The 13,902-nt window shown below is 42.0% G+C and overlaps 1 protein-coding gene across 1 annotated transcript in view; it reads left to right on the forward strand.

Annotated features, from left to right (window-relative positions):
• Positions 1–13,656, forward strand: part of CUX1 (cut like homeobox 1) — a 421,420-nt gene extending 407,764 nt beyond the window's left edge. The window contains exons 21-23 of the mRNA XM_056558501.1: positions 1,396–1,476; positions 5,138–5,202; positions 11,239–13,656. Of these exons, the coding sequence (XP_056414476.1) occupies positions 1,396–1,476; positions 5,138–5,202; positions 11,239–11,302 (210 nt within the window). The 3' untranslated portion in view covers positions 11,303–13,656. The remainder of the gene's footprint in view (positions 1–1,395; positions 1,477–5,137; positions 5,203–11,238) is intronic.
• Positions 13,657–13,902: the final 246 nt, after the last annotated feature.

Below are 13,902 nucleotides of genomic sequence, written 5' to 3' on the forward strand. Positions count from 1 at the left end.
TATAATTTTTCATTGTACAGTGGATAAGATTTATTTGATAAAACCGTAAAACAATTTTTATTGTAAAAACTACTCCATAATGCTGCATAATATATACAATTTATAGATTTGCTGTTTTAAATTCTGTATGATCTATTTGCCTGACATCCATTAAAAGATGAACCATGTTCTATGCCAGTCTACTGATGAAGAAAATGAAGTCTGGAATATAATCATGCTTAAACTTGTGAGACTTTAAAGGGGTTATCCAGGAAAAAATGTTTTTATATATATCAACTGGCTCCAGAAAGTTAAACAGATTTGTAAATTACTTCTATTAAAAAACCTTCATCATTTCAGTACTTATGAGCTGCTAAAGTTGAGTTGCTCTTTTCTGTCTAATTGCTCTCTGATGTCACCTGTCTCGGGAACTGTCCAGAGTAGAAGCAAATCCCCATAGCAAACCTCTTCTACTCTGTGCAGTTCCCGAGACAAGCATAGATGTCAGCAGAGATCACTGTTGCCAGACAGAAAAGAACAACTCAACTTCAATAGCTGATAATTAGTGGAAGGATTAAGATTTTTTAATAGAAGTAATTTACAAATCTGTTTAACTTTCTGGAGCCAGTTGATATAAATTTTTTTTTTTATTTTCCTGGAATACCCCTTTAATAAATGCTGCAGCCTTTTCCTAACTATACCATGATCCCCTCTGGGTAAGGCCACACACAACTGAAATCTGCAGAAGAAATACTGGGGGGGGGGATATGTGGGGCACGCCAACCATTAACTTTGCACAAATTGGCGCAGTGCAACAGAATTTGTTAGCTACATCATAACATACAGCAATTAAAACAGCAAATTATAAGGTCTTCACGTGTAAATTAAGTGTACAGCATTGACAGGAATCCAATTTAAGCACTTATGTTATTTCATGGAGGAAAAAAAATTGATTAGGAATGATTTCACATGTACGGTATCGGGAGCATATTTGAAGCTGCAGAAATTCCTGTGCGTCAAATATGCGTAGGATACTGTATGTGTGAATACACTTTAAAAGGACATTTTAAATATATAAAAACATGTGAGATATGTTTATATATAAAATATTACCGGTAATTTATAATATAATAATAATATTTATACTATAATAATATAAATTTAATAGTATAATAATAATGTTATTGTATAAAAAAACATTTGCTGGTCAGATAACCTACAATTTTCAACAGGTTTACACCAACTATTATGTGGATTCTACAAGCCACAAATATCTCACTGTATTAGTCAGAGAACACTCTATTAGATGGACAATAACCGCAGAAGCTTATGCTATATTTTACTTCCATCAGCCAAAATCCATACATGTGTATTAAACTATGGAGTAATAATATATTTATTTATTTCTTTGCATAGGGACGGCTCATTCTTTCCAATAAGATGGCCCGCACAATCGCATTTTTCTATACCTTGTTCCTGCATTGTCTAGTATTCTTGGTAAGTAACAGAACACATTCTCAAATTCTTCTTAGGGTAATAAATAAAAAAAAATGGTAGCCATATAAAATAACACTAAATATTGAAATCCCATAATACCTAACAGGGAATGTCGGCTGTTTCATTCTGTGTGAACCAGGAACAGCAGAAAACATACTCCTCGCATCTCCGCAGCCTCTATTATGGTAGCGCCCAGTATCTGCCACTCGGCACTTCCTGGCCAATTCCTTACATTCCCGCTCTGCCAGTCACTGACTGAGGGGGAGCCCACTGTGGAAAGTGATTGTCTGAACAACAATGTGGCACACCGACCCCAGCACCCAGGCTCCAAGGTGCTGGGTCGGTGTGCCACATTGTTGCTCAACGCAACAAGACATTGTTGACACAAGACATTGGCACTCTCTGGTCTCATTGTTGACGCAAGACATTGCCACTCTCTGGTCTCATTGTTGACACAAGACATTGCCACTCTCTGGTCTCATTGTTGACGCAAGACATTGACACTTTCTGGTCTCATAGTTAACACAAGACATTGCCACTTTCTGGTCTCATTGTTGACGCAAGACATTGCCACTCTCTGGTCTCATTGTTAACACAAGACATTGCCACTTTCTGGTCTCATTGTTGATGCAAGACATTGCCACTCTCTGGTCTCATTGTTGACACAAGACATTGCCACTCTCTGGTCTCATTGTTGACACAAGACATTGCCACTCTCTGGTCTCATTGTTAACACAAGACATTGCCACTTTCTGGTCTCATTGTTGATGCAAGACATTGCCACTCTCTGGTCTCATTGTTGACACAAGACATTGCCACTCTCTGGTCTCATTGTTAACACAAGACATTGCCACTTTCTGGTCTCATTGTTGATGCAAGACATTGCCACTCTCTGGTCTCATTGTTGACACAAGACATTGCCACTCTCTGGTCTCATTGTTGACACAAGACATTGCCACTCTCTGGTCTCATTGTTGACGCAAGACATTGCCACTTTCTGGTCTCATTGTTGACGCAAGACATTGCCACTTTCTGGTCTCATTGTTGATGCAAGACATTGCCACTCTCTGGTCTCATTGTTGACGCAAGACATTGCCACTCTCTGGTCTCATTGTTGACACAAGACATTGCCACTCTCTGGTCTCATTGTTGACACAAGACATTGCCACTTTCTGGTCTCATTGTTGATGCAAGACATTGCCACTCTCTGGTCTCATTGTTGACGCAAGACATTGCCACTTTCTGGTCTCATTGTTGATGCAAGACATTGCCACTCTCTGGTCTCATTGTTGATGCAAGACATTGCCACTCTCTGGTCTCATTGTTGACGCAAGACATTGCCACTCTCTGATCTCATTGTTGACATAAGACTTTGCCACTCTCTGGTCTCATTGTTGACACAAGACATTGCCACTCTCTGTTCTCATTGTTAACACAAGACATTGCCACTTTCTGGTCTCATTGTTGATGCAAGACATTGCCACTCTCTGGTCTCATTGTTGACACAAGACATTGCCACTCTCTGGTCTCATTGTTGACACAAGACATTGCCACTCTCTGGTCTCATTGTTGACACAAGACATTGCCACTCTCTGGTCTCATTGTTGACGCAAGACATTGCCACTCTCTGGTCTCATTGTTGACACAAGACATTGCCACTCTCTGATCTCATTGTTGACGCAAGACATTGCCACTCTCTGGTCTCATTGTTGATTCAAGACATTGCCACTCTCTGGTCTCATTGTTGACGCAAGACAGTGCCACTCACTGGTCTCATTGTTGACGCAAGACATTGCCACTCTCTGATCTCATTGTTGACATAAGACTTTGCCACTCTCTGGCCTATCACTGGCTGCCGTGCTGTCCCTATTGTGGCTCAGAAGCAATATGACACCTTGACCACAGCTTTAGGGAGAACACCGCGGAAGACACTGGATGGGAAAATAATGGAGACTGCGGGTGAGCAAGGGAAGTAAGTCCAGTTTTTTTTTTGTTTAATCAGGCAGCCTGAACATATAAATAAAAATAAAAAAACACTTTTTGCTAGACAAGCACCTATTTTGGTACTTACAGGCTATGGACACTTTTGCGCTGATATTTTTATTGTTGATTTGTTTCCTAAATTCAAAGTGAATCAACATTCTGAATAGTCTTCATTAAAATGTCCTCCTATTTAGCTGATACTGAGTAAAATATAAGCCCATCAGATGGACTTTCTGCTTTCTTAGTGTAGAGATAGCAGCATGGAGGGGGAGGGGTTACACAGCAGCTCAGAGTCACTTATTTTTACTTTTCATTAAACACAGCTGTATTGTATTGCGTAGCAAGTTATTGGTTCCCTTGTTGGGTGCATAGTTTCATTCATTTTTTAAACTTTGTTTTAAAAAAAAAACAATGTGAGGAATGAATAATGTGTTTATTTGATATGCCAGATGTTTGTTTCAATAATAGAAAACTTTGTTTGTTCTTTTTGTGTTTTTTTTAAAACTTAATTAACTCATTATCCCTTTTCTAATAGGTTTTTGTACTAAGCAAACCTTCAGATCATAAGCTCCTGAATGCCCTAGTAACCTATCAGCACTCCATTACGATGTTTCAGGAACACCCATGGGTAACAGAGGAAGGCCCATCCCTGTCTTACCATTTAGATGCTGTGGTCAGCATTGACTGTAGCATCCAATGGGGTTACAGGAGAAATCTGGCAAACATAAACTTATCCCCTTTCCACAGGATAGGGGATAAGTAGCTGATCACGGGTGGGGGGGGGGGGGGGGGGGTCTGAATGCTGGAACCTGGCACTCAGTGAGGAGCATGTGCTGCCGGCAGCACATGCTCCATTCATTTCTATGGGATCGCTGAAAAGACCTGAGTACAGCTCTTGGGCATCATCAGTGCTCTCATAGAAATGGATGGAGGACCTGCCATCTTCCAGAAGACCACACGCTCCTCACTAAGAGAGCTGGTCCTGGCCCGGAGATTGTGGGGGTCTAAACGGTCGGACCCCTGCGATCAGCTACTTATCCCCTATCCTGTAGATAGGGGAAAAGTTTACTTTCGCTGGAGTTCTCCTTTAAACAGCCAGGATCATAGTTTGATAACTAAGGTCATTAGGGCAGGGTGTCAGCTGTATGATACAACTCTCATCCGCAGGTCATACCATAGGCACAACGCTTTTGTCCATATTTTTTATGTGAAATAATATTAAGGTACAGGGCAGAAAGGGGGTAAAACAGAACTCCAGGCTTCACTATGTTCTTGGTTCGTTCGGCCGACAGTTATCATCTTTGACCTTCAGCTGTGCATTTGTGTGCCCTTTATGGGGAGGGGTGAGCTGCTGCCAGACAGCTTTGGCGCTGGCTTATACCTCCCACAACAGTAGAGTCAGTGGTGAAAATCCAACATGGCTGCCTCATTACTGACATGATGTGTCCACGGAGAGTCAGGAGGCCACCGTACACCTTAGACAGCTGGCTAAATATGCCTAAGGACGCAGGTTCTGCCAATTATAGTGTATGGGCACTGTTAGCTCCAGACATTGTGAAGGACAAGGACTATGCCATCACCTATTCATATGTCATCAGTGTCTGTAATGAGAAATCCCCTTTAAATTCATAGAGTTGCTTTGTTCCAATGTTAAATACAGATATACATTATTTTATAGGTCCTGTATAAAACCGCTTGGAGTGAAAGTGTGGGAAGAGATTGTGCTGCTTACTGCGCAAAGAAGTAAGTGTACCTTAAAAACTTTAAGATGTTATATAGGAATATCGGCATTATGGTGTTTTTGTCCTATTATTATCTAATACAGTGTTTTCCAAACAGAGTGTCTGCAGCTGTTGCAAAACTACAAGCTCCCAGCATGCCGGGAGTTGTAGTTTTGCAACAGCTTGAGACACACTGTTTGAAACTCCCAGCATGCCGGGAGTTGTAGTTTTGCAACAGCTGGAGACACACTGTTTGAAAAACACTGATACTATAGAATGCCATTACATTGTTTCCTATATTCTCTTTTTCTATTTCTTCAACACATTTTTTTCACAATCTTACATAATAGGAACAAACGAACATGGTTACCCGGATAGTTTGTGACAGCTTGAATCATGCCCAAGAAATGTATAAGGAATTTACATTTCCATAGCACCTTTAATACATCACACACTATCCCCATGGATACGGTTAGATGTGTGCGGAATCATCACTGACCATTGGAGCCTGTTAGTATCATTAGCTCTCATCATTTAAAGTCGCGGATGAGGACATGCCACAGAGTAGGAGGATAAATGGTTAAAGGGGTATTCCATAAAAAAAAAAAAAAAATTTCATATTAACTGGCTCCAGAACGTTAAACAGATTTGTAAATTACTTCTATTAAAAAAATCTTACCAGTACTTATCAGCTGCTGAAGTTGAGTTGTTCTTTTCTGTCTGAAAACAGTGCTCTCTGCTGACACCTCTGTCTGTCTACAGTAACTGTCCAGAGCAGGAGAGGTTTTGCTATGGGGATTTGCTGCTACTCTGGACAGTTCCTGAGACAGACAGAGGTGTCAGCAGGGAGCACTGTTGTCAGAGAGAAAAGAACAACTTAACTTCAGCAGCTGATAAGTACTGGCAGGATTAAGATTTTTTAATAGAATTAATTTACAAATCTGTTTAACTTTCTGGAGCCAGTTGGAATACCCCTTTAAATGTGGGTCAACCTGAAACCAAGGCACAGTACCAAGGCCAGGGTTCATGGACACCATACATCAGTGTCCCATACACTTCGATTGGAAAGCCTAAATAGTAAATGCTGGAACCTCAGTAAGGCAGTAAAGGATTTCCTATTAGACAAGGTACTCATGTTATCAGGTTACAAGTGTTACTGAGGCTACTTACTTCCTTACATTTCCCATTGGAGTTATCTATAGATCCTAAAAAAGGAGGCTTGTAAACAATTCCCTCTGACTTTGACTACTGATGCCGTGTTAGGGTGGGGGGTTGTTTTTTTTGTTGTTGTTGTTTTTTTTTTTTGTTTTTTTTAACATGTAGAGCAGAGGCCCGTGTCTCCATTTCTAGCTCGCACCATTAACCTAAGGCATTATCAGACCATTATACCTTACTTATTCTCTTCTAAATTTACATTACACTGAAACCCTATACAGGCCAATGTAGTGAGACGATTCAGAAGCTTTATGGCTCAGTGATATCAGCCAAGTACTCTGGGACTAAGGACTATCGTTTCCTATCTCAGTGACTGTGGACAGTGCAGGAAATGGATGGGCAGATAGATTCTTAGAGTCAAGTCCGTATTTGGAGCCATTTTAGACATTAGAGAATTACATTATAATGTTATTACAGGAAAGGATCCGCTTACAAGTAGTTTTTAGGCTGTCCGATTCTCAGCAGAATATAGGTAATTTATAGCACTGTAGTCTGACATTTACAATACGCCTTGCCAGACATCATGGTAAAAGCCATTCGGCAAACAGAGGACTTTCTAAAACTGTCTATTTACATGAGATTAAAGTCAGATGAATTGTCTGGTTGACCGTCCATTGTTGGAAAATTACACACAGTCGTGATGTCTAACAGTGGACCATTGTCTGTCAAAAATAATATACATCGGGGGACATTTTTCAAAACCTGTGCTGAGATAAGGTTGACCAGTTGCCTATAGCAACCAATCAGCTCGCTTCTTTCATTTTTCAAAAGGTCTCTGACAAATGAAACAAGCGATCTGATTGGTTGCTATGGGCAACTGTTTTAATAAATCTCTTCTAAAATCAAGTTGGATCTTTTCAGCTGCGGCTGGCCGAATACAGAAGTATATGATATGATGGGCCGAATAATTTGACACTTTGCGCAAGATAACTGTGATTTTTTTATTTTCATGACCCTGATCTACCAGTTTAGTCTGGCATGTTACTGGTAGAATTTTTGCATGAACAATAACACGCATGATTCATCCACCGCATTTTAGCCTATGTGTACTGGGCTGCTTCATCTTTCTCCGGGATCCCCATCATGCAGAGCATGGTGTAACTTGGGCTTTACAGTTCACCATGCTAAAGTCCATGCCAGAAAACCAAAACATTTCTCAATGTACTGTTCATTTCTCTGCTGAATCACCAGTGACGCACACCTTAAAGGGGTACTCTGCCCCTAGACATCTTATCCCCTATCTAAAGGATAGGGGATAAGTTGACTGAGCACGGGGGGCCCGCTGCTGGGGACCCCCGTGATCTCCGTGCTAACCCGGCATTCGTTTAGAGCATCAGGTGCAGCGCCGGAGGCTCGTGATGTCAAGGCCATGTCCCACTTGTGACGTCATGGCCAAGCCCCCTCAATGCAAGTCTATGGGAGGGGGAGTATCAGCTGTCATGCCCCTTCCCATAGACTTGCATTGAGGGGGCGTGGTCGTGACATCACACGTGGGGCGTGGCCATGACGTCACGAGCCTCCGCCCCGCATCGCCAGTCACCCGGCATGGAGCGAAGTTTGCTCCGTGCACCAGATGTCCTAGGGTGTTGCAGCCGAGATTGCAGGAGTCCCCAGTGGCGGGACCCCTGCAATCAGACATCTCATCCCCTATCCTTTGGATAGGGGGTAAGATGTCTAGGGGTGGAGTACCCCTTTAAGGTTTGGATTTAATGCGGTATTCTGATGATGGTGCCTGTTAAAAAGTGTTGGTGAATGTGATATTGATGTGTTTAGACAATACACAACTTTGCGAATCCTACTATTCTAAATAAGGTTTAATCAGCAATTCCCTAATATTATTCTATTGTGGGAAACTGTCTCCTTTCACCTGAGAGCAGCCTGAATTCATCCTGCCATTGAAATCCCTTTCGGTTAATAGCATTTCGGTTAATAACATTATTAGGCTATGTGCACACACAGAACGTTAAAAAAAAAAAAAAAGGTCCTTTGCGGCCTCTCCCTGCCCCACCGGCCTTGAATGATAGATCATTCCCTGTTTGAGTATAGGGGACATTTATCAATCAATGCCAGTAGAAGCCACCTGGGATGTCCCCAATGACTTAGAACGGTGAAGAAAGGGATGACCAGTTCACACTGGTTTAATACAGTCCTAATGCAGTTTTCCATAGAGGCAGCAGCATATTTCCTAGAACTGTTTTTAAGAAAAAGAATTTCACAACTACTTTACATAGTATGGTTGAAAAAAGACATATGTCCATCAAGTTCAACCAAGGAATTGAAGGGAAGGGGTCTAGGTGGATGAAGGGGAAGGGATGTGATTAGATTTCTGCATAAGCATTAATGTTATTTTGTTCTAGGAATGTATCTAACCCTGTTTTAAAGCTATAATACAAGAATTTAGGTGTACTACTGTGGTAGATGTAAACAATGACATTGGTTAAAGGGGTACTACCGTGCTGACAACTTATCCCCTATCTAAAGGATAGGGGATAAGTTGCCTGATCATGCAGGGTCCCGCCGCTGGGGACCCCCATGATATCTCACGCAGCACCCAGCTCTCATCAGGCCCCGAAGCGAACATCCGCTCCGGGTCTGATGACGAGGCCGGTGTTCATGATGTCACAGCTCCGCCCCGTGTGACGTCACACACTTCCCCCTCAATGCAAGTCTATGGCAGGGGCGAGACAGTTGTCTCGCACACTGCCTTAGACTTACATTGAGGGGGCGGAGCGTGACGTCACATGGGGCGGAGCCATGACGTCACGATACTCCGGCCCCGTGATTGGCAGTCATCAGACTGGGAGCGATGTTCGCTCCGGGGCCTGATGAGAGCGGGGTGCTGTGTGCGAGATTGCAGGGGTCCCCAGCGGCGGGACCCCGGGCAATCAGGCAACTTATCCCCTATCCTTTAGATAAGGGATAAGTTGTCAGCACGGTAGTAGTACCCCTTTAACCCTCAACACTGATGTTAAAATTGAGACATTAGCAAGTATATCCTTGTATGAAGGACATACCTGAGCCCGCACACCAACGCCAAGGTTTCTCAAGTGGCACGGGAAGCTTTCAACTGTTTTTGCTGTGACCAGTTCCTGAGGTAGACTATACCGAGGTACCATAAATTCACAGTTCTCATGATAAAGAAGGCGTGTCGCTCCTTTAGACCAAACCTTTTCTTCTCCAGACGGAGGCCGTGCCCCCTTGTCCTTTGAGGGAGATTTTTGTATGGACCATTTATACACTTCCTTTGTGAACAACTCTAATAAAAAATTGCCAAACACATAACTTGGTTAGTTGGCTTCAAACCTGAGCTTTACTGAGAATAAACATTTATATTTCTTACATATTTCTGCTTTTCCACAATTTTTTATACTATATTAACATTAAACCAGGATGATCAAAGGAGAATAGTGTAGCATGATGGCATTTAAGGAGTAGTTACAGTCTTACAGAAACCTTCCTTATACATGGTGAGGCATAACTAAAAGCTTTAGTATAAATATGAATAAATGCTACAATAATGTGTCTTAAAGGGTCCCTTGATTGCTCAAAGCTCCTGACTGTCCTATACAAAGAACAGGGAAAGGAGTTAAGACATGCTGGTCATGCAGCAAAACATCTTTTATAATCTTGACCAACACTTGCGCATGCGCAGGAGACTGACCCTTTATAATAAATGACTGGAGCTCTGCCCATTGAGTGTTCCCCTGGCCCCTCCTTTCAGCTCTAAGTAATGTCTATAGTGGTCCCACACCAGACCTCTGATTGTGTCGTATTGCAACTCTTCTCTGTTTGGTTCAATGAAACTAAATTGCAATACCACACACAAACTGAGGACAGGTGTGGCGCTGTGTCTGAAAGAAAGCAAATATGTCTTTGTAATCATAGGGAACCCCTGTAAGGTGACCACCATAGTCGGCCAAACCATCCAGCAGCGGCAGGTTTGTATGAACAGCATTAAAAAAAGTGACTTAAACACAGAAAACAACACAACAGGACCAGTGGATGGGGTCTATTGACAAACCCACTGTGCGTGGTGAAACATGCTGAGGGGGGCTGTGATTTAGCATTTTATTGGTGTGCGTTCCCTTAATGAAGTACTTCAGTGGGAATTTTTTTTAAATCAACTGGTGCCAGAAAGTTAAACAGATTTGTAAATTACTTCTGTATAAAAATCTTAATCCTTCCAGTACTTATCAGCTGCTGTATGGTCCATCTGACCACAGTAATCTCTGCTGCCACCTCTGTCCATGTCAGGAACTGTCCAGAGCAGGAGATGTTTGCTATGGGGATTTGCTCCTGCTCTGGACAGTTCCTGACATGGACAGAGGTGTCAGCAGAGAGCACTGTGGTCAGGCAGGAAAGAACTTCAAAAAGAAAATAACTTCCTCTAGGGCATACAGCAGCTACTGTTTGGATGCCATCTCCTGGACACTTGCAGTAGTGGTTCCAAGAATGTTTTTCTCAGTCAGGCACCCTGTATGACCATTATTCTCTCTCCCTTACATCTAGACTATTGTGTGGGGACACCTTTTCATATCCAGAACTATGTTTACCTGTGTTAACAAAAGCTACGTCTTTTTTTTACCAAAAAAAAAACTAAGGTGACCGAAGATAGCATTAACAGTACAAATGTACAAATGTGTAGGAATATGCATTATACACCACTTATAATATCGATATAAGACTACATAAGGGCCTAAACATCTTTACTGTCTATAATACAAAAAGTTTATTTTTTTGTTTTGTTTTGTTTTTTTGCGAAATCCCAATGCACATGAGAGCTTCCTGTTATTACAGTATCACCAGAAAATATCCTGCAGTAACCCTTTACTTTTCCTTCTAGATACGCTGACCATTTGCACAAATTCCATGAGAATGGAGAAAACGGAGCCATGTGGCAGGAGTAAAGAATCTTCAGTATGGGGGCGTCTTAATCCCTCTAGGACCAAATGACCGGATATATTTTTCCAGGCTGCTTTCCCTGATCCATGCATTATGCACAGCTGCTTGACCTAGGCTAGCTTTACAATAGTGGAAAGTGGCAGACACAGGAGCTGAGAAAATGGACTACTTATACATATTTAACAAGGCGACTCTCCATTTATCCCTGGCTCTGACTTAGTACGAAGTCAGTAGTAGAATTTCACTACTAGGCAGTTCTTATCATTTTTCACATCCATTGAATTAAAAACACAGAACAGACCGTTTCTACGTTATAGATATATGCAATGTCTAGCAGCTGTATATGGTTTACAGCAGTTACATATATGGTTATATTGAGCTGCCTTTGGAGATTCCATACTGGTAATCCATTATGTAAAAAATAGTGTCTATATTTGGTAGTGGCATAATAAAGCCAGCACATTGCACCTTGTTGTGTATAATGATTTCCTATTACTTAAAGGGGTACTCCGGTGGAAAACATTTTTTTTAATTAACTGGATCCGGAAAGTTAAACAGATTTGTAAATGACTTCTATTAAAAAATCTTTACCCTTCCAGTACTTTTTAGCAGCTGTATGCTACAGAGGAAATTCTTTTCTTTTTGAGTTTCTTTTTTGTCTTGTCCACAGTGCTCTCTGCTGACACCTGATGCCCGTATCAGGAACTGTCCAGAGCAGGAGAAAATCCCCATAGCAAACCTCTGCTACTCTGGACAGTTCCTGACACGGACAGAGGTGTCAGCAGAGAGCACTGTGGACAAGACAAAAAAGAAATTTAAAAAGAAAAGAATTTCCTCTGTAGCATACAGCTGCTAAAAAGTACTGGAAGGGTAAAGATTTTTTTAATAGAAGTCATTTACAAATCTGTTTAACTTTCTGGCACCAGTTCATTTAAAAAAAAAAAATTTTCCCACTGGAGTACCCCTTTACCACAAATAAACATATCTCACCCCATTCACATGACATGTTGGGCTCTGGTACCAGTATATTCTTGGATACCTTTAAAAACGTATTCTGATGGCATACCTGCAACGTAGTCATTGACCAAATGTAACCTCCTTGTAACTATGTTCTGTGTGATTTATTCTGCGGCCCCAGCGCTTTGAGCGGGCGGCGGGGGTCGTGGTGCCACAGGGACGCACCCTTGAAATGTCACATCACGCCCCCTCAATGCAAGTCTATGGAATCCCATAGATTTGCATTGAGGAGGCGTGATGTGGCATCACGAGGGGGCGTACCCGTGACGCCATGACCCCGCCTCCCACACCCAGCTTTCTAAATGAACGCCAGGTGCTGCACAGAGATTGCGGGGGTCCTAGCTGTGGGACCCCCACGATCAGACATCTTATCCCCTATCCTTTTGGATAGGGGATGAGATGTCTAGGGGCGGAGTACCCCTTTAATGTTCCTCATACAAAGAGAAAGCTTTCTATACATAATACTGAAAAGCCCCTTGTATCCATTCTTATCGATATTACTCCTGTATCTGCCATAACAAAATTTGTCAAGTAAATGAATTAGGAACCGTCTGAAACCCCGTTTACCATCCCCGATAAGTTACATAGCCATGTTCCTGTGTGATTCGGTGGGCACACCAAGACGACGGTTCATTAGGTAAAGATTATCAATAGGTGACAGCTTTGCTAATAGAGAAATAATCAATAAATGGTCAGATAGATGATTTTCCCCTCCGCATGTTTAGCACAGGTTTTAATTAAAATGCAAATGATTTTCTTCTATAAATGCAAATTAGTTATCTTATTTCCTCCTGAATCACATAGCTCCGAATAGATGAACTATATATATATCCAAGATGTCTAAACCGCTACTTCACAGAGACATCTTAAGATACTGGAGTGGAGTTGTGGATATAAAGCATCATATAAATATTATATTATATTCTATGCATCAGGATGTGTGTTAGTGAGAATTACATTTCGGATATGTATGCAATAGAGTTGGCTATAGGGTACCTTTAATGTGATTATTTTTTTTTTTCTTTTCGTTATTACTATGTATAATTCTCAATATTTAGCGACATGCGCTCTGGCTATAAGACTATGAAATACTGCAATGAGATTGACAAGAAGGATGTTATAGCCGACTCGCTAAGTGCATGTCTACATTAGGAATCAATAATCTGATGGTTCTGGTTTACTGAAATGAAACACAAATGCAGATTTATTATAAGGTTTTAGTGATTTTGAAGTTTAAAGGGGTACTCCAGCGCTTAGACATCTTATCCCCTATCCAGCAGCGGGACCCCCGTGATCCTGCATGCAGCACCCCAGTTAAAATCAGTCCTCGGAGCCTGTTCGCTCCGGGTCTGATTACCGGCGACCACAGGGCCGGCGGCGTGTGACGTCACGCCTCCGCCGGAGGCATGACGTCACACGCTGCCGGCCCTGTGGTCGCCGGTAATCAGACTCGGAGCGAACTTGCTTCGGGGACTGATTTTAACTTGGGTGCTGCATGCAAGATCACGGGGGTCCCCAACGGCGGGACCCCCGCGATCAGGCATCTTATCCCCTATCCTTTGGATAGGGGATAAGATGTCTAAGCGCA

Source organism: Hyla sarda, chromosome 2 (genome assembly GCF_029499605.1).
Source record: "Hyla sarda isolate aHylSar1 chromosome 2, aHylSar1.hap1, whole genome shotgun sequence".
NCBI classification, from domain to species: Eukaryota; Metazoa; Chordata; class Amphibia; order Anura; family Hylidae; genus Hyla; species Hyla sarda.